At 59.7% G+C, this 27639-nt stretch overlaps 4 protein-coding genes across 10 annotated transcripts in view; 1 reads left to right on the top strand and 3 right to left on the bottom strand.

Moving 5' to 3' along the window:
* Positions 1-154: 154 nt before the first annotated feature.
* RECQL4 (RecQ like helicase 4) lies at positions 155-10824 on the bottom strand. Of its 2 annotated transcripts, XM_049827647.1 has the most exons (24): positions 10600-10824; positions 9696-9729; positions 9318-9412; positions 8556-8699; positions 7574-8256; positions 6889-6988; positions 6126-6255; positions 5742-5867; positions 5275-5421; positions 5095-5187; positions 4836-4972; positions 4586-4669; positions 4193-4381; positions 3904-4086; positions 3584-3773; positions 2614-2891; positions 2397-2534; positions 1955-2111; positions 1732-1861; positions 1380-1552; positions 1062-1248; positions 749-920; positions 497-605; positions 155-400 (listed from the first exon to the last, which is right to left on the bottom strand). In XM_049827647.1, exons 1-24 carry the CDS (start codon positions 10681-10683, stop codon positions 279-281), a joined length of 3885 nt encoding a protein of 1294 aa, XP_049683604.1. In that variant the 5' UTR covers positions 10684-10824; the 3' UTR covers positions 155-278. The 2 variants fall into 2 exon arrangements, with proteins under 2 accessions (XP_049683604.1, XP_049683614.1); XM_049827657.1 differs by lacking the exons at positions 155-400; positions 497-605 and having other exon boundaries at positions 755-907.
* A 197-nt stretch (positions 10825-11021) lies between these two features.
* Positions 11022-14005, top strand: LRRC14 (leucine rich repeat containing 14). Of its 2 annotated transcripts, none has more exons than XM_049827774.1 (4): positions 11022-11087; positions 11571-11904; positions 12211-12846; positions 13100-14004. In XM_049827774.1, exons 1-4 carry the CDS (start codon positions 11027-11029, stop codon positions 13671-13673), a joined length of 1605 nt encoding a protein of 534 aa, XP_049683731.1. In that variant the 5' UTR covers positions 11022-11026; the 3' UTR covers positions 13674-14004. The 2 variants fall into 2 exon arrangements, with proteins under 2 accessions (XP_049683731.1, XP_049683738.1); XM_049827781.1 differs by lacking the exon at positions 11022-11087 and adding an exon at positions 11116-11139 and having other exon boundaries at positions 13100-14005.
* A 174-nt stretch (positions 14006-14179) lies between these two features.
* On the bottom strand, positions 14180-16425 carry C2H8orf82 (chromosome 2 C8orf82 homolog). The gene is made up of 3 exons (XM_049827794.1): positions 16271-16425; positions 15277-15325; positions 14180-14786 (listed from the first exon to the last, which is right to left on the bottom strand). Exons 1-3 carry the CDS (start codon positions 16406-16408, stop codon positions 14314-14316), a joined length of 660 nt encoding a protein of 219 aa, XP_049683751.1. The 5' UTR covers positions 16409-16425; the 3' UTR covers positions 14180-14313.
* A 2555-nt stretch (positions 16426-18980) lies between these two features.
* The window catches only part of ARHGAP39 (Rho GTPase activating protein 39), a 150007-nt gene continuing 141348 nt past the window's right edge, over positions 18981-27639 (bottom strand). For 3 of the 5 annotated variants that reach the window (XR_007509210.1, XR_007509212.1, XR_007509214.1), the window contains 6 exons: positions 24937-25010; positions 23062-23261; positions 22498-22589; positions 22236-22405; positions 19842-22028; positions 18982-19801 (listed from right to left, as the gene is read on the bottom strand). Coding sequence is in view for 1 of the 5 variants with exons in the window: in XM_049825984.1 (XP_049681941.1) it covers positions 21834-22028; positions 22236-22405; positions 22498-22589; positions 23062-23261; positions 24937-25010 (731 nt within the window). In the remaining 4 variants the exon portion in view is untranslated. Of the gene's footprint in view, positions 22029-22235; positions 22406-22497; positions 22590-23061; positions 23262-24936; positions 25011-27639 lie in introns of all 5 variants that reach the window. The other 2 variants (XR_007509211.1, XM_049825984.1) reach the window with 2 other exon arrangements.

The following is a 27639-nucleotide window of genomic DNA, read 5'->3' as shown; positions in this document are numbered from 1 at the left end:
CCCCCCTATCACTGTGGCGATGGTGCATGTACCCCCCCTCCCCCGTCCGTCCCCCTCCCCGTGCTGGGGGTGTCACCCACAGCAGATTCACACCCCTGGCGCAGGCATAAACATATAGGCAGGAGGCGGGTGTCGTAAAAGGTCAGTGGCCTTTATTAATTCCTTGATAAAAATCCAGATAAAAATCCCTGCGGGCACTGGGAAAGGCTCAGTCCCCCCACCCCGGAGGTAGCTCCACTCTCGAGGGCAAGGCGGCCTCGCCATTTTGCCTCCTGCCCTCACCTGCTGGCCAAGATCTCCTCGGTGGCCAGGCGGGCGAGCTGGTGGAAGTTGAAGGTGAGATATTTCCTCCAGAACCGGCGGTCGTGGCCGTAGACCTGGGCAGGGAAACAGGGGCTGCCTGCAGAGAGCAGGCAGAGAAGACCCCAGTTAGGAGGGGATGGGCAGGTGCTGGAGCGAGGCGGAAGAAGCCCGATTCGGCACCTCCTTGTCTTACCGATGCCGTGAAATATCCTGGCGATGGCCCTGCCGGAGAACTTCTCGTCCTGGCGGATGGAGAGGAAACGGCGGATGTCGGCGCGGATCTGGCTCTCCCAGTCCCGCAGCTGCGAAGGAAAGGAGACGGCGGGGGTCACGTCCCTCCTCACCCTCACCCCAAACCCATCCCCGGTCTTGTCTAAACCGGAGCTACCATGTACCAGAAATACCGGCTAATGGCCCAGCTCCCAATAAAAGTGGATTTGCTCACTTTAGCGTCGCCGAGATCTTCCTCCTCCTCTTCCTCCTCCTCCTCACAGTCACGCTCAGCCTGCTCACCAGCGGGCTCCTTCTCGAAGTAGTCGCTGAGCAGAGCCTTCAGGCAGGAACTCCTCTCCTCTTCCTCATCCACAGGGTGAGGACCCCAGGTCTGGAAGGCCACACTGTGCGGCCCAGTGTCAACCTCCTCCCTTCCCAGTACCAAAACCGGCCCCAAACTGGGTAGGACGGAAGGGCGGGCAACCGTGGAGCTGCCGCACGGAGAGCTCTGTGAGGGTTGGGTGGTCTTCTCCACCTGTGCTCACCTCTGGAAGGCCTGGAAGCAGGCACGGAGTTGTCCAAGAGCCATCTTCTCCCTGGCCACCACCCTTCGGTGGAGGAAATCGCAGACAGAGTCCAGCTCCTGGTTGGTGAGGTCGCCATAGGCACGTAGGTGGAAGGACAGCTCTCCAAACTCCACCATGACCCCGCTCTTCCCCTCACTGCGACCGTCTGAAGGCACCAAGAACTGGTTGAACCGGTGCCCGCCGAGATCCGGCACCCACCGAGACCCAGCCAGCTGCCGGCAGTGCAGGAGGGATTTTTTTCCCCACCTCCAGTGAGGAATCCGGGGATGCCGATACCTTGCCGCAGGCGCGGATCCCACTGGAGCTGGCGCAGGGCGCGTTTCACCAGGGGTACTTCCCAACCCATGGAGTCGCTCAGCGAGACCACGTCGAATTCCAGGGAGCTGGCATTGCTGTGGTTCTTCCCTGCCAGGCGCTCCCGGGCCAGGAAGACGGCGATGGGGGGAGAACTGAGGGCAGGAGACACCAGAAAACAGCTGGCACCACGGCTTGGAGCCCACTTTTTACCTCCAACGGACCCCAGGGCTGCAGAGCAGCTCCCACCAGCAGAGACCACGCCGTGGGGGCTCGCCCCTAGCACAGGGAATGCCGTGGAGTTGACACCGATGCTCCATGGTGCGGCTCTAACCTCCGTGCCACGGTCCGGAGCTGCTGGGGTCCCCTATAGCACAGGAGCCGGCAGGAGGAGTAGGTGTGAGGCAGGAGCTCCAGCCAGTGCTGCGGGTGCAGCTCCAGGTAGCACAGAAGGGTCTCGATGCCTGCGAGAGAGGAGAGCGGGGAGTTGCGGAGGGATCCCGATCCCCTTTGGGACCTCCACCGGCCTTGCTCGGGGCCGATTCCCCACCCCTCACCTTCCTCCCGTATGTCCAGGGATTCCACGGTTTGTTGGATGGGGATGGCTCGCTCATGCTTGTAGCACACCCGCTGCCCGCTCCGCCTTGCCACGCTGCTGCTGTCCTCCTCCTCCTCCAAGAACTCGGCCATTTCGGCATCCTCCACCTCCCCGTTCTGCGAGGGACACGGCGCGTGGCGCAGTGTCACCAGTTAGAGGACGGGCAGGCTCCTGCCTTCTTTTTGGGACATCCCAAATGCTATCCTGCCTGTTCCTGGCCAGATCCTACACCATGGCTCACCTCGCCCAAGCACTGGTGCTTCCCAAGCTTCCCTCAACTGATTTAAGCTCCCTGATGTGACCACCCAACAATTAAGTGTTTTCTACCATGTTAGCTCATTACTTAATGAGTTAAAAAGCCAGGAAGGCCATGGGAGTGGGGCCCTCAGCACCTTCCTCACCCTGATGACGTCCTGGTGTTTCTGGTGCAGCTCCAGGCACTTGCAGGGAGTGAAAACCTTCTGCACCAGCTTCTTGATGGTGAAAAAATCCACCGTGTCGCCATAAATGTGGCGCCGCAGCTCGTGGAGATCCCCACCCTAGGGAAGCAGTGGTAAGCCTTGGGGAAGACCCCCAAAATGGAGGGGAATCCCCCCACACCCCACTGGCAGGCCCTACCTCCGGCTCCAAGAAGAGATGGCAGTAAGCCGGCTCACCGTCTCGCCCGGCCCGGCCGATCTCCTGCACGTAACTCTCGAAATTTTTGGGCATGTTGTAATGCACGATGCCGCGGACGTCCGATTTATCCAACCCCATGCCGAAAGCCACCGTGGCCACCACCACGCGGAGCTGGCCGCTCATGAAACTCTTCTGGACGCGGCGGCGTTCGGCAGCGGATAGGCCGGCATGGTAAGCGTCCGCAATCCACTTCAGCGGCCGGCGGACGCTCTTCTTTGCTGAAAGAAAGTGGGGAGAGAGGTTTTAATGGCATTTAATTAGTGATTTCGATCGGCAAAAGCAGAGCAGGTAATCAAATCAGGGATGGAAATGACCAGCAAACCCCGCCTGTGGCAGAAATCAGCCCTGGGGACGGGGTGCCATGGGCAGGAGCAGGGCTGCTGCTCTGCAGCAAAGGGGTGCACGCTCCTCGTTAGCTGCCAGAAGTCGTCAAGCCCCAGCTGGTTTGGAAGTGGGACAGCACGAACTCACCCAGGCTTCAGCAAACAGCAGAGCTCGGCCACGGATCCGCATCGCGGATTTTGAGGGGAAATAAAGACTCCCAGTCATGGTTACGAGGTTCAGAAAGAAAAAAACCCCGGAGAGCCGTACAATGAGGGTTTCCTGTGTACCAAACCCAATGTCGAGCCTTATTAATGACAGCTGATTAGCATCCATCATTATCGGCTGTCGCTAGAAAAATCAAAGCCTGGATTTAGAGCCTCTGACGCAGGTGAGGGAAGATAAATGCTCTGCTGCTGTCAAGAGCAGCGCTCCGTGGCCGGGTGGAGCCGCCGATGGAGCCAGACTTTGGGCGCCAGAAACCTCGAGCATGGCTCATTTCCTAGGGACTCTCCATTCTAGCATGGATTCACCAGACAGGATATTTTGGGCTCATGCTTCTTTCGGACAGCGAGGCCGTGCCGCTTACCCTTCACATTTTTCCTTTCGGCAGCATCCCGTTCCGGCTCTTCGGCTCCAGTGGGTTCCTTCAGCAGCATTCCTTGGAGGCAGGTCCGGATAAGCGCTGCGATGCGAGCCGTCTCCTCCCGCCTTGTGCAGTAGACTATAATGGAGTCCAGGCACCCAAAACGTTCCCCTTGCAGCAGGGCGATGAGGGCCTGCGGGGCAGAGAAAGGGGTGAAGGTGCCCCCAGAAAAGGGGCTGGGGAGCTTCTCTCCAAGAAGATCCACTCTGGATCCAGCACCACAGCAACAAATCCAATTTCTTTAGATCCATCCTTGTCCCTACCTGATCCCTGTCCCTGTCCATTGAGACAGAGAGGTGCAAGTTCGGGGGCACGGCGGCGGAACGCACGGCTATCCCTTCCTCTGCTGGGATGCCGAGGTGTTGGGCCACGTCCCGTGCCATGGACAGGGTGGCGGTTGCCGTCAGGCCCAGGAAGCAACGCACGCCCAGGCGATCTCGGAGAACCTGCCAAGAAGAAGGGAAAAAAACCCCCAACAAAACAGGAGCCTGACATCCCTCCTGGCCCCGATGGGTTCCTTCCGCCTCGGGGTGGGTTTTTCCCCTCATGTACCTTGCAGAGCTGCAGGTAGCAGGGACGGAAATTGTGGGACCACTCGGAGACGCAGTGAGCTTCGTCGATGCAGGCAAAGGCCACAGCCGGCAGTTGATCGGCAGAGGGCAGGCAGCTGGATCCCGATCCGCTTCCGCCAACCAGGGCCTCGGGGGACAGCAGCAGCACCTGCACCTCGCCCTGCTTCACCTGCACCGGGAGCACCGGATCAGGGAGAAGCACAAGGGATACTTTACCTGCTCTCCCAGGGAAACGGTCTGGCCAGGACATGGCATCGCTGCTGTCCGGCACTGCCCTCACCGGGATCACGCAACCACGTGGATACAGCGATGGTGGCGGGGACCCGAGCGTACACGGTTCTCCCCGGTGAGTTCAGAGCCCCTAGTCGCTCACCTTCTCCATCACTGCTTCCCGTTGGGCTTTGGTCATGTTGGAGTGGATGCAGACAGCCTTCAGGCACGGCGGCAGCCCCGAAACCTGGAAGCGATCGATGCCTGTCACTCGGCCACACTGGCCTTTGGTAACTTCGGGGGGGGAACCCACTCGGACACCCAACTCCCCCATTTTGGGTGCACACGAGCCTTGAACCCAGTGCCATCCTTGCAGGGGTTGGGGTGGGAGAATCGGGATATCTGAGCAGTACCTGGTCATCCATCAGGGACACCAGCGGGGAGATGACCAAGGTGAGGCACTGGGAGCGCTTGTGGTAGAGATAAGCGGGGAGCTGGTAGCAGAGGGACTTCCCCATCCCTGTTGATAACACCACCAGCGTGGACAGGCCTGGCAGAACAAGGAGTTGGGGACTTCACTTGAGGGGACAACCCGGCCACCCCGCATGGGAGGGGATCACGGGGAGCCCAGACCCCGTGGAGGAAAGGAGATCGTGGGGGAAATAAACCCACCGGAGAGGATCCTCATGACAGTCACCTCCTGGCCTGGGCGGAAGGAGCTGTAGCCCAGGGCTTTCAGAGCCTCAAATACCTCCTCCGGGGTCTCTGCAGGGGGAAGGACACCCAGTCAGGCGGGGATCAGAGGGGCCAAACCCCCCCCGGCCCTGCTCCAAGCGCTGTGGGGAGCTGTACCTCGCACCTTCCCCTCTGGCCCCAGGTCATAGAGGGGCTCCATGGGTGCAGGGGGAGCGGGCGGCTCGTACGCCGGCCTCCGTACATCCAGGTAAGTCGTTGCCTCTAAAATCTTCTCAGATCTTTCCTGGTCGCTGGTTCCGTTCTCTGCCAGGGATGAAGGCAGCAATCGGGAACTGCAGGCAGATTTTCCTACCCTGCCTGGACACCCACTGCCACGCAGGAGCAAGCACAGTGAGCCCGCCTGTATTTTAGGCCGGCATTCCCGGAGGAGACACATCCCAGCGTAAACCCAGGCTGCTGAAGCCACCTTTTGATGCCAGGCAAACCCTCCTGGGAGCGCAAACAAACTTCCCACAGGGAAAAGGAAACGATTCCACGTCTCCTGAAGTTCATCCCAGAGCCAGCCACAGCGTGTCAGCGGAGAGCGAGGCAAGCTGGCAGGCCAGCAAGCCACGGGGCCTCACCGGAGAAGGAGAGCTCTCGGCAGACGGTGTTGGTCCTGCGAGCCACTTCTTCCAGCGTGGGCAGGGGAGCCTCTTCCTCTTCATCCGCGCAGCTGCTCTCCTCCAGCAGCGGGCCAGCAGCTGTCTCTGCAGGTGGGAAATGGGTCCCTTCTCTACTTAAATCCATGGTAAAGAAACTGCCTCATTTTTTCACCCTCTTCCCACAAGCTCTTATCCCTGCAAATCCTTAAGCCAACAGCGGAGAGAAACCGCAGGGAGGTGGGAAAGCCCGACAGATGCTTCCCATCCTCCAGCCTCTGTTATGACCGCTTTGGCGCAGCCAGATCCAAACCCGGCCCATGGCTTTGCCAAACAAACCCCATAATCCGGCGTTCAGAGCCTTACCTCGGCCCTGGCACGCTGATGCCCAGTGCCCCGTCCCGCCGCACCTGAAGCAGACGTCTGAGCTTCGGTCGATGGATCCGCTGCCTCCTCCGAACCACTCTGCTTTCTTCTTCCACTTCTGCTTCCACACCTGCGAAGCAGGACCATTTCCAGTTACTTTTATATTATTATTTTTAATAAAAGTATATTTTATTATGTTTTACCTTGCCCCGGCACCGGGCTTCTGCCAAAGCGCTGCATAAGCATGCCAAGCTTTAAAAAAATAAAGGCAATTTTCTTCCAGCTGATGCTCACGTCACCCAGAGGTGATCGATCCTGAAAGATTTCACATCAATTAAAGAGGAGATATTAAAAAAATCCTAGGACTTTGTGGCAGAGCTGAAGCCGAAAAGGCCGAGCGGCCTCTACCCAGCAGGACAAGCCCACTACAGCAAGGTCCTTCCCCTTGCATGGCGTTTTCAGGGTGAAACTGCTGCTGAAGGCAGGGAAGTCAGGCAGCAGCGGAGGGGCAGGGAGCTGAGCCATGCCTCCTGCCTGCGTGGTCACAAAATAAAAAGATAAATTAACTAGAAGGTAAAATACGGAAATTGAAAGAACGACATGAAGATGAGCAAGAGCTAGAAGAGTTTTAAACTCATCCTGGGCCAGATGAACTTAAATTTGACTGGAAATGGGTTCGGCGGTGAGAGTGGGAGAGCAGCATGGTCCTGTCCAGTGGGAGGCTTTCGGCGGTGCCGAGGCAACCGCCGAGCGGGAACGTTACCTGCTTGCGAAGGCGATTTCCCCGCAGGGCGTATCCTCGGACGCAAGATTTCTTCTTCAGGTTAAGCCTGACGAAGTTGCCGCCTCTCTGTGGAGGTGCTCTGTGGGGAGAGAGCTTGGCTAGGAACCCCCCTGCACACGTGTGGCAGCAGCTCAGGGGGGGCCATCGGATCCCCATCCTCCCCCCGCCACCCCTCAGCTCCTGCCTGCACCCAGCGCCCTGCCTGCAAAACAGCTTTAAGGGAAATAAACTCGAAATCTTTCATCCCTTAAACGTGACCAAAGGCAACGCAGACGTTTGCGGAGAGGCGAAACGTGTGCAGGGCATAATTATGCACAAAAGTCAGAGTTAAAAAAACCCCAACCACCCCAAACTTATTCCTTCCCCCTCTCCAAATCCATGACTTAACACAAAGAAGGAGGAATTAGGGAAAGAGCAGCTCGCTATTTATAAAAATTAAGAGGAAAAAGCCCCCTGGGCTCTCTCAGTGTCCTTTTCCAACCACACTTTGGTGCTTTTGAGCACCACGAGGCATTGTCGCAGCCTGTGACCTGAAGGGCTCTGGCAACCCCCCCACGGGAGTTTGAAGCGAGCTGTGAGCTATGCCAAGGCAGGTGAACCTGTGGCAGAGCGCCCAGCAGCGCTGCCGGCACACCGGCAGCGCTGGGAAGTCGGCAGGACCTACCTGGCAGCACCAGCCCTGCGGGTGGGTCTCGGCTTCTCCTCCTCCTCCTCCAACTCCCCCAGGATGTTTTCCAAGGGATCCGACACCTTTCTGCTCTCCTTTTGGGCTGCCGCATGCTTTTCTTCCTCCTCCTCTTCCTCCTTGCTCTGCTTCAGCCCGCTGGCAGTGCTGAATGTTCCCTTGGCTGAGTCGCGGCTGCATCGCCTGAGCTTCGTGGGAGCCGCCGCGCCGTCTCCACCATCTCTGCATGGCCTTTTCCTCCCGGAATCTTCCACCGATGGTATCCCATTGCCCCCCTCCTGCTCTGGAGGAGCACATCCGATCTCTCCCCGCTCCCTCTCCTGCGTGGCACCCGGGATTGTCCCTTCATCCCCTGGTGTCCCCTGGCACCTCTGCAGCCAGGCGGGATCCAGCGAGCCCAGTCTCTGTGCCACTGTCTGCTTTAGCTGCTGGAATTTATTTGGTGGTGGTGGCAGGGGGGGCTTCAACCCTGCAGCGAGGACGATGGGGGCCAACCCCGACACCGAGGGAGGAAGGAGGAGATCTCCCGGCTCGCCTCCCTCACTCTGTGAAGCCTCCGCCGGCGCCGTGGCTTTGTCACTTGTCCCCAAATTTGTCTGAAGCTCAGGGACAGCTGGGGTTCGCCTGGCAGTGGGGATCCTCCTTGGGGTCAGGGGTGTCTCCTGCAGACAGGGGAGAAGGACAGACGGGGGTCAGATCGTCCTCCGAAACTCCGCACCCCATCTCTAAATCAAAGGGGACCTTCACCGGCATTTGTGGGTGCTCTGCACCCCCAGCTCCCACTCTCTGCTAACAGTGGGGGGCTCTGGCAGGAGGAGGCTGTGATTCTGGGGGGCTCTGGCAGGAGGGGGCCGCAATTTCGGAGTGGCCAGAGGGGGGGGAAAAAAAGGTCACAAGCAGCTTCAGTAGAAGCTTCTCTCTGGGCTGCAGCAGTCAGCGCCAATTCCCAGCCAGCCCTGACCTTCCCGGCAGCTCCCAGGTTGGATTTCAGCTTCATCCCGTAGTACTGTGCCGAGGCTTTCGGCACAGCGCAGCTGCGGTGGCTCAGCCTGGGGGTTTTCGGCTGTCGGTTCAGGTGTGCGCCCCAACAACCGGACTCCGGCACCTGCAATGACACTGCAAACCGTTAAATCCAAACCATTAAATCCCAAAACCTGTTAAATCCAAAAAACTTGAATCCTATCATGAAGATGAGCTCCAATACCTCCGAGAGGAGAAAGGAGCTGGGCAACAAGCTTGATATGATCACACCACGGCATCTTTCGGCCACAGGCAGCATGTCCAATGCGCTTGGGGTGAAAAATGCAGTCCTGGGGCATTTATCACCTCACCCTAAGCACAGGGGCTGGCTCGATTGTTGCCTCGTTAAGAGGCTGGTTAAAAAGAGCCCACGCTTTCAGCAGCCTGGATGCTGGCCAGCGTAAAGCGTGCGAGGGATCGCAGGCGCTTGGTTTCCCACCCCCACGGTGCCCTTATGCTCTCCGTTTGGGGTGTCTTATTCTCCCACAAAGCCAAAAATAAGCATTATATGGTGCCAATTAGACAATTTTCCTTGCTATGGTCAAATAAGCCCCCTTATAAACAGGCAGGATGAACATGGCTTTGTCTGCAGCAAAAGACAAAGCACAAACACCCCAAAGCACTCGCACCAAGGGTGAATCTCAGGGGTTCAAGGTTCCTGGAGACAAAACCCAAGGCCAAAGTCAGGGTGGTTCTCTGGTACCTGCTCCGGGGCTGCTGGTTTGCAGGAGGGACTGAGCCGGGAGGGATCCGACTCCTCTCTCTGCTGCTTGAGCATCTTGTACTCCTTGTAGAGCCCTGTGACAGATTGTCAAGACCATTTTTTGGTGTATTTGGTACTTACCGGAAAACCCCAGCAGTTCCCACACTGAGAACAATTGATGTGTGCCACCAAAGACCCCCCCCCCAAGATCAAACCAACCCGATGATGAGTGTCCAGCTTGGCATGAGGGGTCACCCCCACCCACAAAGCACCCACAGCTCCGGCCAAGTGCTCTACCTGCCCATGGAGGGAGCCCAGCACCACCCAGGACCCTAAAATACCCCCTCTAGGTGGGGTGGTGGCAGGGCTGGCACTCACGTCTGGTGTCCTCTGGAGCCGCCTCGATGTCGGCCTGTGAGGCAAACACATTAAAAGATCATTATTTCAGGCTATGGAGCAAATTATTGTTACTTTCTGCTGCCGTGGAACGAGAGAGAGCTAGCTTGGGGTTTTTATTTTTTTTTTTTTTTAAAAAGAAAACTGCGGTTAGGGCAGCATCACACTTGTTCCTGACTCTGGGTTGTCTGTCCTCCTGTGATTTCTTTAGGTATAAGATGTACCTTATAGAAATGGAGGTGCCCCACTGATGGAGGGCTGGGTTAGGAGGGCTGTGGGGTACCCTTATGATAGTGGACTGGGTTAGGGGGGCTGTAGGGTGCCACACTGATGGGGGGTCTGGGTTAGGGGTCCCACCACAGGGTGCCCCACTGATGGGGGGTGGGTTAGGGATCCTACCATGGGGTGTCTGTTTGGTGGGTCTGGGTTAGGGGGACTGTGGGGAGCCCCACTGATGGGGGGCTGGGTTAGGGGTCTCACCATGGGGTGTCCCATTGATGGAGGGCTGGGTTAGGGGGCTGTGGGATGCCCCTGTGGTGGGGGGCTGGTTAGGGGAGCCATGGGGTGCCCCACTGATGGAGGGATGGGTTAGGGGGGCTGTGGGGTGCCCCACTGATGGGGGATCTGGGTTAGGGATCCTACCATGGGGTGCCCCTTTGGTGGGTCTGGGTTAGGGGTGCTGTGGGGTGCCCCTGTGATGGGGGGGCTAGGTTAGGGGTCCCACCACAGGGTGCCCCACTGATGAGGGGCTGAGTTAGGGCTCCCACCCGGCTACTGCCACGGGCCTTGGCCGGAGCCCACCGCCAGCAGCCGGCTGAGGCTGGATGCCGGGGAAAAGCCCCTCTCCCACAGCTCTCGACCCCCCCCCCCCCCCCCCCTCAGGCACCTGGCTGGGCTTCCTCCGCCGCTCCCGCAGGAAATCCGCCTCCCACCGCTTCAGCAGGGCCTTCAGCTCCTGCCGCCGCTCCATGGCGCCCAGAGAGGGGCCGGGGGCCGGGCAGGGATCTCGGGGAAGAGGCTCCGAGGCCTCCTGAGGGACCGGGAGCCGCCCGGGATTGTGCGTGTGAGGGAACCCGGGGGTCGGCGCCTCAGAGCGGCGGGTAGAGCGAACCTCCCGCTCCCGCCTCGCTTCGACCAATGGGAAGGGGAGGGCGAGGTGACGGACAGCGGCAAAAGCCAACGGGAGGAGCGAGGGGAGGCGGTGCCGCCGAGGAACCGCCTCCCCTTGGTCAGCCTCGCTCTCTGATTGGTGAGTGAGGGGGGAGGGGGAAGGGCGAGGGGTGGGACGGGGCCGTGCTGGGCGTTCAGTGCGCATGCCCGGAAGCGGCGCGGCTGTGGGGGGTTCGGCGGAGAGTGGGGGGCTGCGGGCGCGCGGTGAGTGGGCGGGGCCAGCGGCCGCCGCCATGTTGTAGGGGGGGAGAAGAAGGTGTGAGGTGTCCCTGTCATGGCGGGGTCTAGGGGAGGATCTGTGGGGGTCCTTGTCATGGGGGGGTCGGGTTAGGGGGGCTGTGGGGTGCCCCACTGATGGGGGGGCTGGGTTTGGGGTGCCCCTTTGGTGGGGGGGGGCTCATTTAGGGGTGTTGTGGGGGTGCCCCTGTGATGGGGGGCTGGTTTAGGGGTGCCCCTTTGGTGGGGGGTTTTAACCTCCTGCTGCTTTTTTTTTTTGGGGGGGGGGGGATGTCTAGATTAGGGGGTACCGTGGGGCAAACCCCTCGCTGCCAGACCTATGGGCCCGCATTCTGCCACTGGCAGTGGGGGGGGGGGGCAGCTGGGGAGGGGGGTCCCAGCGCTCCCCCCAACCTCACCTGCTGCTTGTGTGTCTCCCCCACCACCTCCTTCCCCCACTTCTGCCCACAGCCCCGCTCGCGGGTGCCATGCACTCCCTCGTCTTCCTCTGCGCCCGCCGCTTGGTGAGCTACTGCCCCGGCGCCCGCCGGGCCCTGGACCTCCTCCCCGCCGAACTCTACCCTGTCCTCTTCCAAGCCGCTTTCCTGGACGGGCGGACGCTGGCGCTGCGGGACCTGGTGGGGACGTGGCCCTTCCCCGTCCTCAGTTTCCAGCGGTTGTTGGGTCACCGTGGCCGTCACTCGCTCCTCGAGGAGAAACCCAGCAAATTGTGCATCCAGGCCATCATCCTGGCCGTCGTGGCACATCTCCGCCGGGTGCTGGAGGAGCCCGGTTGCGGCACGAGGTGGGTACCGGGATGCCAAACTCCGCCGGGATGGGCAGGAGCTGTTTTGCTTCTCCTCTGGGAGACGGAGGTGACGATGCTCGTCCTGGGGACGTCAGCTCGGGCCGTGGTGGAGGGAGGAAGCTCTGGGTTGGCACCAGTTTTGTTTTGTGCACCAGCAACACGGGAGGAAAGCGGGACCGCGACTCTCGCCCCGCCTCAGGGCTGGAGCGAGTTGCCGGATGGCCACGGCTCTCCCGGGAGCCGATTGTTTCAGTTCCCTGATTTCCCCACTTGTTTATTTATCCGTTTCTTGCCTTCGCCCAGCGAGAGACGGTGCCGCCTGCGGGTGCTGGACATGACGGGTCTCCAGGACGATGACACTGACCGTGGCCCAGAGGGGATGAGCCTGTGGTCCGGCACGGTGGCATTGGCCAAAGCTTGCATCGAGGTCTCCAAACACCAAAGCGAGTGCCTGAAACGCGGCTCCAAGCGGCGTAAAGGTCCCTCCGGCACCTCGGCGGCCCTGCAACCCGTCGGTGTGGAGGTCCGCGCCGATCTCTTCGTCAATGGCACGTCCTACGGCGTCCTGCGGGACGCCCTGCAGACTGGTGCCGCCGGCCCCCTGCGCCTCAAATGCCGGGATTTCCATGCCGAGGAGCTCTCCGTCGCCGGCACCGTGAGTTTGCTGGAGTCCCTTGAACCCGCCGGCGTGCGGCGGGTGGATCTGCGCTTCAATAACCTGGGGTTGGGCGGTCTCTGCGCGGTTTTGCCGCACCTCTCCAGATTCACCGACCTCCTCAGCCTCAAGCTGCCCTACAGCAACGTCGACGTGCGGCGGCTCACGGCGGGGACGGATGCCGGCCTCCGGTGCCTTGCCACGCAGCTGGGGAGGCTGCCCTGCCTCAAGGAGCTCAACTTGGGTTCTTCCAGGCTTTCGGGGAAACTGAGGCAACTTCTCGGGTAAGTTCCTGGTGGAGCAGGTCTTTTTTCATGCCCCAGGGGGAGAAATTCATGGGTCCTGGCTCGTGGGTGGGGGGCTTGGGATCCAGGCGGCTTTGCTGCCATTCCCTACCGCAGTCCCTACGGGAATATGGGAACCATCCCCACCCCATCGTTCAAAGATTTAAATCCGGCAGCAGCTCCCGCCTGGTTTGCACCCCACGCGGTGACGGCTTCGGGGAGCTCACAGCTCACTCTTCCCCCTCCTCGGCAGCGACCTGCAGGCTCCCCTGGAAAGCCTGGAGCTGGCCTTCTGCTACCTCCTTCCCGGCGACCTCACGTTCCTTTCCCAAAGCCTCCACGCTCCAGCGCTGAGGAAGTTGGACCTGAGCGGCCACGATTTCTCTGAGAACCTTCTCCAACCCCTCCGGCATCTCCTGGAGGAGACCTCGGCCTCTCTCCTCCACCTGGACCTCATGGAGTGCCGGCTGACGGACGCTCGGCTGGAGGCTCTGCTCCCGGCGCTCTGCCGTTGTTCCCACCTCCGTTGCCTGGGACTTTTCGGCAACCCCCTCTCCACGCCGGGACTCAAAACCTTGTTACGGAAAACCCTGGTTCTCCCGGATTTACGCCTGGTCGTCTACCCGTACCCCGTGGACTGCTATATCTGGGAGCCGCCCCGGCCACCCTCCGCCTCCGACCACTTCTTCGAGGATGTGGTGGATGAGGAACGTTTCGCCACCGTGAGTGCCGAGCTGTGCCGGATGCTGGTGAGCTCCGGCAGAGCCGATGCCGTCTGGACCGCCAGCCTCTGCCGGCACGGCGCCCTTGACTACTTCGCCTTGTAGCTCAGGCGAAGCTCGGAGCCCTCATCCCGCCCTGCGGTGCCTGGCGAAGCACCGTGGTCTCACCGCCATACCCCGACCCCTCCTTCCTCCCCAAATTTGGTGTTTCCCCCTTGTCCCGGTGCTTTTCGGGTACCTTCTCCCTTTTCCTGTCACTGTGCTGCCAGCATCGGCCTCAGCCGGGGGGAACCTGGTGCCACCGATAACACCCGGCAGCGCCTTGTGTCCCTGGGACAGCGTGCCGGCTACGGGTGGATCGGCCTCCAGGCCCTCAGCTGATTAATTAACACCGGGAGAGCAGTTAATAAATTGCTGCCGTGTCGAGGTTATGGCAAAAACCGTAACCGCGGCGCTGTTTACAGGCAGACCCTACAATGGCTCCACACTTGTGCCTCGGTTCCCCCAACCCCCCCACACCCCGAGTCCCGAGGGGGGTGCTCGGCACCTCAGAAACGGCACAGCTCAGCCACGTGGTTTAAGCTTTTTTTTTTGTTTGTTTGGGTTTTTTTCTATAGACTAACAGGGGTCCCAGCCGCCGCGGTGGCACCCATCCCACCGCAGTGAGCCGGTACTCGCCCCTTTTCCCATCGGCGTGGGGGTGATGGGGAGGGCTGGGGGGGACGGGACTGGAGGGGTCCCCGGCTCAGCCCTGACACGAGGATTCCCCGGCCGAGCTCGCTCCGCCGGCGCAGAGCAACGGCAGCAATTCCTCGGTGAGCTGGTAGCGCCGGCCTTCCCAGATAAAATGAGTGGGGGCTTGCGCCGGCCCCCGCCCGTACTCGAAGCAGGGACTCCACTCGAAAGCCAACGCCGAGCGTACCAAACCCACGCCGCCCGCCTTCGCCGGCGCCGGGTGATAAAGCCGCCCGTTTTCCGGCAACATCACCAAACTCTCCGGTTGGAACGGCACGGCCAGGCGCTCGCCGCCGCCGCAGTAGGAGAGGAGCTGGCTCTCGCCGGAACCCGGCAGGAGTTGGGTGAAGACGATGGGACGATCGTCGCAACGGAGGAAATTCCGCTCCCTGCCGCAGAGCGAGAGGAAAGGGAATTCGGCCTCGTAACGCCCGCTCCGGTTTGGCTCCAGCCGCTTGAAGAAGAAGGTGAGGAAGCCTATGTCTGCCGGGACAGACGGATGGACGTTGGCTCGCTACTGCCCGGTAATTAACCCCCCCCCGGGGTTAATTAGCCGTGGGGTAGGGGGTTGTTCAGTAATGAGACCCCATTTTGGAGAGCTGGCAAAGGGAGGAGCGGTTGGCTCGGGAGGAATCGCCGTGCCGGGAAAGGCAAACGGGAGATATTAATAGCAGGAGCTGCTTAATTAGTAAGGTAATTAATATTCAAATAGTGCTCAGCGGCTACTTTGCCACCCATAAAAGTGCCAGAGTGGGGGGTGTCCCCCCTCCCTGACCCCGCTGCCGAGGGCTCAGCCCTCCCCCCCCCCCCCTTAAGGATGCAATGCCGATTAAGGATCGGATCCTGATGAAGGATGAGGCTCCGATTAAGGAGGAGATCCCAGTTAAGGATCGGATCCCAATTAAGGATGAGGGGGGAGAGCCATGCTGGCCAGGTGATGGGGTTTGGGGGGGTTTTGGGGGGGTCCTGGTACCTTTGAAGCAGGTGATGAAGTTCTTGACTTTGGTGTCATCCAGGAAAAGCTGTGGAAAAGTGGGAAAAAGCCTCAAAACCCCGAAGCCCCTGGCAAGTTCAGCATCTGTCCAGGATCCTTTTGGGATCCATCCTGGGATCTGTCTGGGGTCTGTCCTGAGTCCTTTTTGGGGATTTGCCTGGGAACTGTCTGGGATCCACCCAGGGTCTGTCTGGGGTCTCCCTGGGATCTGTCCAGGATTTGTCTGGGATCTGCCACGGGTCTGTCTGGGCTCTATTTGGGATCTGTCTGGGATCCATCCTGAGCCCATCTAAGTTTTTTTTTTTTTTTTTAACCTATCTGGGTCCTGTCCAGGATCTGCCCACAGGATCTGTTCGGGATCCATCTGGGATCTGCCCTGAGCCCACCCAGGGTTTTTTTTTGGGGGGGGGGGGGGGGAAATCTGTCTGCAGGATCTACCTCAGGTTTGTTTGGGATCTGTTTGGGGTGTGTCCAGGATCCATCTGGGATCTGTCTAGGGTCTGTCTGGGATCTGTCTAGGGTCTGTCCAGGATCCATCTGGGATCTGCCGTGGGTTCTGTCTGGGATCCGTCTGGGATCCGTCTTGGCTCCATGTGGGTTCTGTTTGGGATTTGTCTGGGATCTGTCCGGTATCCATCTGGGATCTGTCTGGGATCTGTCTTGGCTCCGTGTGGGTTCTGTCTGGGATCTCTCCGGGGTCCGTTTAGGGTCGTTTTTGGGGTTTGTCCGGGCTCTGCCTGGGCTCTGCCTGTGATCCACCCGGTCTCTCCCTGGGCTCCACCCCGGATCCACCTGGGATCTCTTTGGGCTCCTCCTGGGATTCCCCCCCCAGCTCTCCACGGGACCCCCCCGTCCCGATCCCACTCCGGGTCTATTATTTTTTGGGGGGGACCCGCTCCCCCCAAGGACACCCCGTCCTCGCCCGCTCCCAGCGCTGAGATGGGGGGGGGGGGGTCCCCGTGTCCCCCCGTACCTGTCCCTGGTGGTCGATGTAGTAGAAGTACTCGCGGGTGCGGGGGGTCGGGCTCTGCCCCTGCCGGTACCCGGCCCCCCCCGCCGCCCCCCTCCTCCCGGGGACCGACCCCGGCCGCAGCCGCAGCCCCAGCCGCATCCCCGGCACCCGCCGACCGCCCCCCGGCCCCGGTCCCGGCCCGTTCCGGAGCGGTCCGGCGGTGACACCGCTCCGGGCGGAACGTCTTCCCGGTGCCCGGGGGGACCGGGCACCCCAGAGACCCTGCGGACCCCCCAGCCCCGGGCACCCCCCCCTCGTAGGGACTTATGGCCCCCATAGGCACCCCCGCCCCGCGGGAGGCACGCACCGGGCCCTGGACCTGCCCGTGCACCCCTGTATAGGGACCCCTGCGCCCCTATAGGCAACAGTGCACCCCTATAAATGCCCGTGCACCCCGACAGGCGCCCAGGAAGCCCTATATATACGCTCATGCACCCCTATAGGAACCCGTGCACCCCCACAGGCACCCGTGTACCCCTAGAGGCACCCGTACACCCTTATATATATACACCTGCGCACCACTATAGGCGCCTGTGCACCCCTGTATATACACCCATGTACCCCTGCAGGCGCCCATGCACCCCTATAATATACACCCATGTACCCCTATAGGCGCCCATGAAGCCCTATATACACACTCATGCACACCCTATAGGCGCCCATGCACCCCCATAGCCACCCGTGTACCCCTGTAGGCACCCGTGCACGCCTATATATACACCCATGCACCCTTATAGGCACCCGTGCACCTCTATATATACACCCATGCACCCCTATAGGCACCCCTATAAATGCCCATGCACCCCTATAGACACCCACACACCCCTATAGACACCCAGGCATCCCTATAAACACCCACTTGCCCTTATAGATACCCACACCCCTATAGATACATCCACCCACTATAGGCACCCACCTGGCCATATAGACACTCATCTACCCCTACAGGCAGTCGTGTACCCCTATAGACACCCATACCCCCTATAGACACCCATGCCATCTATACACACCCACCTGCCCTATAGATGCCCATACTCCCTATAGACACCCGCCTCCTGGCCCTATAGACACCCATGCAGCCCTATAGACACCCCCCCCCCCACCTCCAGGCACCCACCCCTATACACAGCCATACCCCCTACACACACACACCTGCCTCTATAGACACCCGTACCCTCTGTGTCCCCCTATACACACCCCTATATACACCCACTGACCCCTACAGACATGCCCACACCCCTATATAGATCCATGTGCCCTTATACACACCCATACACCCCTATATACATCCACCCACCCCTACAGGCACCCGTGCACCCCCTGTGTGCCCCTATACACCCCCCCCGTTCATCCTATACACCCCTATAGACACCCATGCCCTCCCTGTACACCCTACATACACTCATACCCTCCCCTGCACCGCCCTGCCCAGTGCTCCCCTATAGAAACCCCCTACACCCCCCCTCAACACACCCTGGGTACCTTTATGTACCCCTATATACGTCCCTGTACTACTTTATGTACTCTGGGGGTGTTTATAGGCCCCTATATACATCCTACCCGCAGCCTATGCAGCTTTACATACCCCTATATACTGCTTTGCCCTCCCCATCTCTTCCTATACACCCTGTCTGCTTCCCTACACCCCCCCCCGGGCGGTATGTATACACCCTCAGGGGAGGGGGAGTATATATACTGCCCCATGCACCCTATAGTGCCTGGTATACCCTATACTGCTTGCGGGAGAGCCCTATACACACTCTATACTGCCTGCATGGTGGGGGGGGTGGGGCCTGACCATACAAACCCCTATAGAGGACATATAGCATGGGTGGGGCTTCTATAGGACACTCTACAGCTTATGTGGGCCCCTATATGCCCCTTCACACCCTTATAGGGCCTCTGTGCCCCGTCTCCCCCCTCCAACCAGCCTCCCAGCCCTTGATCCGCTCCAGAGTGAATGAGCAGCACCGAAGAGCACTGTCCATACGTAGCTTTATTCACACAATGGGGCGGCGCCTCTATACGTCCACACGCCCCAATTACAGAGTTCGGCAGCCCAGGGGGGACCCCCACCCCCCCCCACCCCCCCGGGGGGGGGACGGGGGGATCCTGCTCCCCCCAGCCCCCAGGGGAGGGTCTCGCAGCAGCCGGGGTGGGTTTGTCCCTTTATTATTATTTTTTTTTAATAATTTTTCTTATTTTTAATAATAAATAAAACCTCGAGTCTAAAAAAAAAAGGGGGGGGGGGAAGAGAAAAAAAATAAAGCAAAAAAATTAATATATAAAACCTGGAGAAAAAAAATAATTAAATGGAAACTGAGGAAGCGGGGACCCCCCCACCCCGCTGCCACCCCCTGGTGTGTCCCCCCCTTGTCCCCCCCCCGCCGGCGCCTGGCAGTGAGCAGAGCTGGGAGGTAGCGCTGCGTCCCCCCCCACCCCAGGGACTCCCCCCCCTCTGGGACACCCCCTCGAGAAAATAGCATCCGATTTGAAAATTAGGGGGTGTGTGTCTAATTAATAACTCTCTTTATAGCTCTATATTCTCTGGTGGGTGCCCCCCCCCCCCCCAGTGGGTGCCCCCCATGGTCCCGCTTTGTCCCGGGTGGAGCCGAAGGCACTTGGGGGGTGGCTGTGGTGGGGGGGGAAGGGGGGTTGGGGGGACCCTTCGGCTCCAGGGTGGGGGTGCGGTGGGGATGAGGGTGCTGAGGTGGGTCCAGGAGGAGCAGGAGATGATCGATGGGTGCCAAGGTGGGTTGGGCAGGATCTGGAGGAGATGATGGGTGCCAAGGTGAGTCCAGGAGGATCAGGAGATGATGGGTGCCAAGGTGGGTCCAGGAGGATCAGGAGATGATGGGTGCCAAGGTGGGTCCAGGAGGATCAGGAGATGATGGGCACCAAGACGGGTCCAGGAGGAGCAGGAGGAGATGGGTGCCAAGATGGGTCTAGGAGGAGCAGGAGGAGATGGGTGCCAAGATGGGTCCAGGAGGAGCAGGAGGAGATGGGTGCCAAGATGGGTCCAGGAGGATCAGGAAATGTTTGATGGGTGCCAAGATGGGTTGGGCAGGACCTGGAGGAGATGATGGGTGCCAAAGTGGGTCCAGGAGTAGGAGATGATGATGGGTGCCAAGACGGGTTGGGGAGGAGCCAACAGGCACCGAGATGGGTGGAGAAGCAGGAGGAGATGACAGGTGCCAAGATGTGTCCAGCCAGCCCAAGCAGAGATGACAGGCACCAAGATTGTTTGGGCAGGACCAGGAGGAGGCGATGGGCACCAAGATGGGTTGGGCAGGAGCAGAAGGACATGATGGGTGCCAAGGTGGATCGGACAGGACCAGAAGATAGTGGAGTCCAAGATGGGCTGGGCAGGACTGGGAAGAGATAAGAAGTGCCAAAATGTGTCCAGCCAGGCCAAACAGAGATGACGGGCACCAGGATCAGTTGGGTGGGACCAGGAGGAGATGATGGGTGCCAAGATGGGTTGGGCAGGACCTAAAGGAGATGATGGGTGCCAAGATGGGTTGGGCAGGACCAGGAGGAGGAGATGGGTGCCAAGCTGGATTGGGAAGGGCCAAGCAGAGATCATGGGTGCCAAGATGAGTTGGGCAGGACCAGGAGGAGGAGACGGGCACCACGATGGGTCCAGCAGGAGCAGGAGGACATGACAGATGCCAAGACAGGTCCAGCAGGGCCAAGCAGAGATGACAGGCACCAAGATGGTTTGGGCAGGACCAGGAGGAGATGATGGATGCCAAAATATGTGCAGCAGGGTCAAGCAGAGATGATGGGTGCCAAGATGGTTTGTGCAGGATGAGGAGGAGCTAATGGGCTCCAAGGTGGGCCCAGGAGGACCAGTAGGACATGACAGATGCCAAGATGTATCCAGCAGGGTAAAGCAGAGATGATGGCCACTGAGATAGGTCTAGCAGGAGCAGGAGGAGATGATGGATGCCAAGATGGGTCCAGGAGAACCAGGAGAAGATGACAGGCACCGAGATGGGTCCAGCATGAGCAGGAGGAGACGATGGGTACTAAGATGTTTTGGGCAGGGCCAAGCAGAGATGACGGGCAATCAAGATGGTTCGAGGAGGACATGATGAGTGTCAAGATGGTTCCAGCAAGACCAAAAAGACATGACAGATGCCAAGATGTGTCCAGCAGGGCCAAGCAGAGATGACAGGATGCCAAGATGTGTTGGGCAGGACCAGGAGGAGATGACGGGCACCAAGATAGGTCCAGCAGGGCCACGCAGAGATGATGGGCACCAAGATAAGTTGGGCAGGACCAGGAGGTGATGATGGGCACCAAAACAGGTCCAGGAGAAGCAGGGGGAGATAATGAGTGCCAAGCTGGGTCCAGCAGGAGCAGGAGGACATGACATGTGCCAAGATGAGTTGAGCAGGACCGGGAGGTGATGACGAGCACCGACATGGGTCCAGCAGGACCAGGAGGAGATGATGGACACCAAGATGGGTCCAGGAGGACCAAGCAGAGATTATGGGTGCCAAGATGGGTTGGGCAGGACCAGGAACAGCTGATGGGTGCCCAGATGATTCCAGCAGAGCCAAGCAGAGATGTTTAGTGTCAAGATGGGTCTTTCAAGGCCAGGAGCAGATGATGGGTCCTGTGATGGCTCCAGCAGGGCCAAGCAGACACGGTGGGTGCTGAGACAGGTCCTTTGGGACCCGGTGGTGCCAATGTGCGGTGAGATGGGTCCGGTGTGCTCCAGGGATGGGCACCGTGATGCGCGTGGGCAGCGACCTGCCTGCCCAGCTCCTCCGGCACCCCAGGATGGGCAACCGGCCACAGTGAGTCACCCAAAGGGACCCCCCCCCCCCCCCCAGCACCCACCCAGCTCTGCCGCAAGATGCGCCCCTGGTTGTCCCCGTCAGCTCCTTCCCTGCCGGCTGGGACTTTTCCAGGCACTGGGACAATTGTCACTCTGGTCCTTGACGTGCCACGTTCTCCGGCTGCTCGACGCCTGCTCAGCACCGTTGGCTTCTCCCGGCCCTGGAGGTGCCCCCTGCCCCACGGCTCTGCTCTCAGCCAGAGACCCAACCCCAACGGTGATGTGGGGGGGACCCGTTTGATTCCCCCCCCCCCCCCCACCGCCTGCCCACCTTCCCCCATCCCCTACGCTGTCACCTTGCTCCCTAGGTCCCCTCTGCCACCCACGACCACACAGGACAGCCGGGCTGGAGATCCCACCCGTCCCCGGGGAGCTGGGATGCTCCTGGCCTGCTCTGTGGGTGCTGCCGTCCCCAGGGACCCCCAAAGCGGCCGATCCCTCCGGCTGGCAAAGAGGTGGGCAGTGAGATGGCCGGAGGGTCGGGATGGGGGACGGGGACGGTCCCGTGTCCCGTCGTAGGACGGGCAGGGGTGGATGGAGACGGGCAGGGTGGTGGGGACACACACGACAAGCCACCCAGCACCCTCCTTCTGCGGGGGTCCAGCTTGTGCTCCTCGGCCGAGCGGGGTTGGAGGAGAGGGGGCTCGTGGTGGGGGGGGGACTCGGTGGCGGCTGCTATAGGACGCCCTCCATGAAGCTGGTGTCGAGGTGCTGGATGAGCACCCGGATGAAGGACATCTCCTTGCGGGTGTTCTCGAAGATGATCCGCGGGTCGTCCGACTGGCAGCGCAGGCAGTTGGGGGCCATCACCATGGCCAGGTTATTGACGTCCATCTTGGTGACGGCCACGTTGGCCGGCTGCACGAACACCTGGGGCGGGAGGAAGGGAAGGCGGCGTTGATGGGATGGTGGGGAGATGAGTGGAGGGACCGCGTGGACCTCCTGGTTCTTGGATGAGATGGGGGGTCACCACATGGGTAACCCCACAGCAACTCGGGGAACCCAAAGCAACCTCAAGAGAGGCAACCGGGCTGGAAGGTAGCCCCAGGGCGGACACGGGGAAGGTCCCGGCCATACCTGTAGGAAGCGGATGAGGTAGCACAGCACCATTTTATTGATCCTGGGCAGAGAGTGGACGACAGCGATGGCCGCCTCGGGGTTCTCGTAGTGAGTGATGCACTGCTCGTAAAACTCGTGGGGGATCAGTGGCTCCTCCAGCTCCCGGTACCAGAGCTTCAGCAGGGAGGCTGGGGAAGGCCGGGGGAGAAGATGGGGAAATGTGAGACCTGGTGGGTGGGGGGCCTGATTCTGCACCCCACCCAGCACCCTGGGGTCCTACCGGGAACGTGGGGGTCCTCCAAGCCGGTGGGGATCTTCCACTGGTCCACCTGCAGCTTGAGCGCGTTGACCTCGTCGATGTCACCGGGGACTCTGCAGGAGGAAGAGATGTCGGTCCCCAAATAAGAGATGGGGACCCAACTGCCTAATGCCCCGCCCCGGGCTTTGGGGGGGTCCCCTTGGGTGCATGTGGGGCTCAAGGAGAGCCAAGAGGGGACATCAGCTTGGGGTGGAGGCTTTGGGACCTGTTGCTGCCCCACAGAGACGTGGCATCCTGCTGTGCTGTGGGGCCGGCGGGATGGCATGCCGGCTCCAAGACACCGAGGTGACTCTGGTGGACACCAGAGAACAGGGGTCACCCTGCCGTGGAGAAATCCCCATGGCCTTGGAGCAAGTAGAAGTTGGGGGGCTGCTCTTTGCCCCATGGGGAGGCGAAAGGCACCCATGGGGACAGGGGAGGGGCCCAGCTGCCCCACGATGAGGTGACTTGTTATGGCTTTTCCCCATGAGAAGGTCCGGACTGCCACCGTCCTGGGGGTCTCCCCGCGGCTGTAGGTGGCTTTACCTGAAGATGCCCTCGGTCTGGTCCCCGTTGAGCGCCAGGACCTCCTCGGAGAGGCGGGTCTGCACCCAGGGCAGCTGCCGGTCGGGGTACCGCTCCTTCTGCATGTTGATGATGTCCTGCAGGGAGCTGCCGAACATGGAAGGGTTGAAGACGGCGTTCTTGGCATGGCGAATCTCCTCGATGTTTGGCTTCTTCAGGCCCTGCGAGAGACAAGAGAGGCCACCGGCGTCATCAGGAGCTGCAGCCAGTGTCCCCGCAGCCGGGACGGGCATGTGGGGTCCTGCTCAATCCCAGTACCCCACGGCCGAGCTCCAGGGCTGGTTGCCACGCATCCAGAGCCCAAGCCCACCGCGTGATGGAGACAGCGGATGGAGCCACGGATGAACTCCGGCCAAGGTCTCCAGCGGTGCCACGTGCCAGAAGCTGAGTGCCGAAATGCAGCCGGTGGGCAAGTGCCTCCACCCGTCACCTTGATTCGAAAGCAAATCCAGCCCTGGGGACTCTCTCCACGGTGCTTGGTAGGACCCCCATGCTCTGCCACCCGTGGGGCCACGGCAACGCTGGAGCATCTACACCAATGAGCCGTGTAGGGAGGAAGATGAGCCACAGCTCTGGGACGCTTCTGGAAAGCAGAGCACTGGCACCATGGTAGGTTCATCTGTGCCTGCTTGAAGTGGGGGCACCAGTACCGGCACTGGATCTTGCACGGTGTGGGGCCAGGGGAAACCTCTGGGTTCCCTCTCCATCTGGGCTGGTGGTTCGGTCACAGGAGGGCACTGGTGTTCTTCCAACCACGCAGATGTGCGTGGCCATGGCAGGATGCAGAAGGGACGGAGTTGGTGAATGTGCGCGTGGTGGGATGAGGAGGTGGACACGGTGGAGGTGTGCGTGGTGGGATGTGGAAGAGGAGATGGACGCGGTAGATGTGTGCGTGGTGGGATGAAGAGGAGATGGACGCGGTGGAGGTGTGCGTGGTGGGATGAAGAGGAGATGGACGTGGTGGAGGTGTGCGTGGTGGGATGTGGAAGAGGAGATGGACGCGGTAGATGTGTGCGTGGTGGGATGAAGAGGAGATGGACGTGGTGAAGGTGTGCATGGTGGGATGCAGCTGCCTGACAGCTGGATCTGGCCCAGCGTCTCCCCTCCAGAGCCGACGACAGAAGGAGCCACCCCGGCCGTGCCTCAAGCCGCTGGTGGGGTCCAGGTCCTCAGTCGCTCCTGTCTGCCTTCAAAGGTCAGCAGGATACGGCCATCGATAAGCCCTTGGTGAGCCCACCTGCCGTGGACCGAGGAGGGGCCCCACCGTCTCTCCTCTATTCCCACGAAATGAGGAGGGGGAAACTGAGGCAGCCGTGGTGGGGGTGGGGGTCATGAAAAGCACCTCAGGCTGTAGATTAATCCCTCTCCAGGGTGTCTTATTAAATAAATCAGTGATGGCCCCAGGGATGGATCTGGCTTGACGAGCTGCCGCGGTGATGGTGATCTGGAAGGAGCAGGGGGCCAGCAGGGCAGCCCCCCCCCCCCCAAAAAAAAGCCAGGGAGATAGGAGCTGCTGGAGCTGCCTTTTCAATCCTTGCCATGGTTTTGCTCCCAGGATCATTTCCCTAATCCCAGTGTGATCCCTTGGTGGTGGGTAGGTTTGGGAAGGACCTGGGGGACCCCAGAGGAGATGCAGTGATGGACAAACCACGCCGGAGCATCCTCACCACGGGTCTGGCACAAGCTGCCACGCTGTTTCCAGCGGTCTCCAGCTTCATCCCTCCCTCCTCCTCCTCTTCCAGACTCCATCCCCAAATCCCAGCAGCCCCCTTGGTGGTCCCGGCCGGGGTTAGCTGCCCACCGCTGCCCTCCCCGTGCCCAACGGTTGGACGATACCTTCTTGGCTCCCGTCAGAGCTGCCTTCTGCAGCTTGTTGTAGCAGTACTTGGCGTAAGTGCTTATTGCCACCCCTGCAAGAGAAAACAGAGAGTGGGTGGGTGGGTGGGGGTGTCAGATCTGGGACATGGGGGGGGGGGGGCCATAAAGGGGGGGTCTGTGTGTCCCCTGCCAAGGGGTTGAAGCTCATCCCGGCTCCGGGAGGGTGTCAGGGTCCCCCCCCGGGATGCGGGGCAGCACCGGTGCTGCTCCATCTCTGTCCCCATCACCACTGCTGGGGGGGTGTTTGAAGAGGACAAGGTTCCCGCCCCCCCCCCGCCCCCCGCCCCGACCCCGGACCCTTCTTGCAAGGAGTGTCCCCACAACTCAACCCGCTCCCCAAGAGCCTCAGACCTTGGAGAAGCCACATCCTCGTACCCACCAAACACGGAGGCTCGGAGCCGCCTCGGCTCCAGCCTCTTCCCGCTCGCTCCGGTGGCCTTGTGCAGGGATGTCCCGGCTTTTGGGGCCGATTTTTTCACCCTGCAGCCATCGCTTCCACTGTCACCGCCCACCCTACACCATCCATCGTCTCCTGATGCCACCACTTCCACCCTCATCCCTCTCCGCACCATCCATCCCTTCCTCCTGATGTTCTTCAGCAAGGAGATGGCACCCTCAAACCTTGGAGCGTTCCCCAGCTGCCAATGGGCTCATCCCAAGGGAGATGCTCCAGCATCCCCCAGCCGAGAGCCCCGGGGACCTGGTGGTACCTTCTGGACCACCCCAGAAGAGGCTGACAGCCCCAGAAATTCTTCCAAGAGCCTAAAAATAGGCAAATTGAACAAAAATTCCATCAGCTGAGACCTTCTCTCCTTCAGTAGCTTTGAAACCACGACGCCAGCACCAGTCCTGCTGTCAGCGCGGCTTTTGTGCCACTGGAACTGCATGTCCTGCTGCATCCCGAACCCATCATGCTGACGAGAATGGTCCAGGAGCTAAAAATATGCTTTTTCTATTTAATATTGGTGCAAAAGAGGGGAAAATAGGGCTTCTGCAGAAGAGCTGGTGGCTGGCGGCCACTTGCTGTCCCAACCCCTGATGGGCACTTTTTGGTTAAAACCGAACTTGGGGACTTGGGGTCATCTACTTTTTCCTCCATCCCTGATGCTGTTGTCTTCCAAGGGTTTCCCTGGTGGTTTTTGGGCACAGTAAATGCTCCAGGGGGGAGCTGATGGATGCATGGGGGGAGGGGTCTGAAGCCACCCTGAAGGAGGCGGCTTGGGGGATGTCAAGAACTGGGTGACCTCAAATCTGGTGCCCATTGATCGAATCACAGAAAGGTTTGGGTTGGAGGGGACCTTTGAAGGTCACCTAGTCCAACCCCCTGTCACGGGCAGGGACATCTTCAACCAGATCAGGTTGGTTCTTTGGATGCAGCCCAGGAGACGGTTGGCCTCCTGGCACGTTGCCGGCTCACGTCCCCCTTGTCACCCACCTGTGTCCCCAAGTCCTTCACCACTCTCTGTCCCTTCATCCCCCAGCCTGTACGGATACGGGGGATCGCCCCCACCCGGGTGTAGGACCTTGCCCTTGGCCTGGTTGAACCTCCTGGGGGTTCATATGGGCCCCACTTCTCCAGCCTGCCCAGGTCCCTCAGGTGGGTCAACCCCACCACTCGGCTCGGTGTCATCGCCAAACCGGCTGAGGGTGCCCTCGATCCCACCATCTACGTCGTCGATGAAGAGATTAAACAGCAACCTTAACTCATGGATGCTCTTAAAACCATTTCTTGGGGTGTCTCCACCCCACCCCAGCTCCAGGTCCCAGCCCCACCACCGCTGGGGCTCCAGGTTGAGGTCCCTCACCTTGTGCTGGGAACCTCTTGGTTTCATCCGGGATGCTGAGCCTTCACCGGCATCCCACTCCGGCAAACCACGCCAAAAGCCAGAGGGATGCCGGGAAAAGGGGCTCATCCCACGTCTCCATGCCCCCACTCCGCCCCACCGCTGATGGCCACGGCACCAAGGGTGCTCGTGCCCACCTCGGGGTCATCCATCAAACACTGAGAAAACCCATCAGCACCTTCTAAGTGGCTCCGCTTAATTAAATTCCTGCCTTCCCCCTCTTGCTAATGGCTATTACATTGATATATAATATTGTAGTTGTATATGTCATGTTAAAATTATACAATATATACTTTAATATTATATATTTATAGATAACATTGTATATAACTGTTTGTCAATAATGTTTTCTATATTTCTATATAGATTTCTATATATTTCTAAATTATTTATATAATATTATCTTTGTAAAAATATCTGTTTTGTTATATGTAACTCTATAATGTTATATATATATATAACATTATACAGAATGGTCTACAGTTATATCTTAGATTTGTTATATATTATTCAAGCATTAAAAAAATATATTTAATTTGTAACATTACATATATTTACACATTATATGTAACGTTCTGTATCTCGCATATGTATGCGATATGTTTATAACGTTATATAAAATGGGATAACATTATATATAAGAGAAAAAACCGTAAAATGGGATCCAGCCTACCCAGGTCTCCAAGTGACCTTTACGTATCGCTTAGAGCTGACGTTCCTAGCCCTGGGACCTCTCCTAAGTCCTCCTTCCCACCTAGTTCTGGCACCCCGGGCTCGCCCCCGTCCTCCCGGCGGCCCCCCGCCCCCGGCACGCGCA

The sequence above is a fragment of the Accipiter gentilis genome, chromosome 2 (assembly GCF_929443795.1).
Source record: "Accipiter gentilis chromosome 2, bAccGen1.1, whole genome shotgun sequence".
Lineage (NCBI taxonomy): Eukaryota > Metazoa > Chordata > Aves > Accipitriformes > Accipitridae > Astur > Astur gentilis.
Note: the sequence above shows the minus strand (reverse complement) of the source record. Positions and strands in the feature narration are given on the sequence as shown.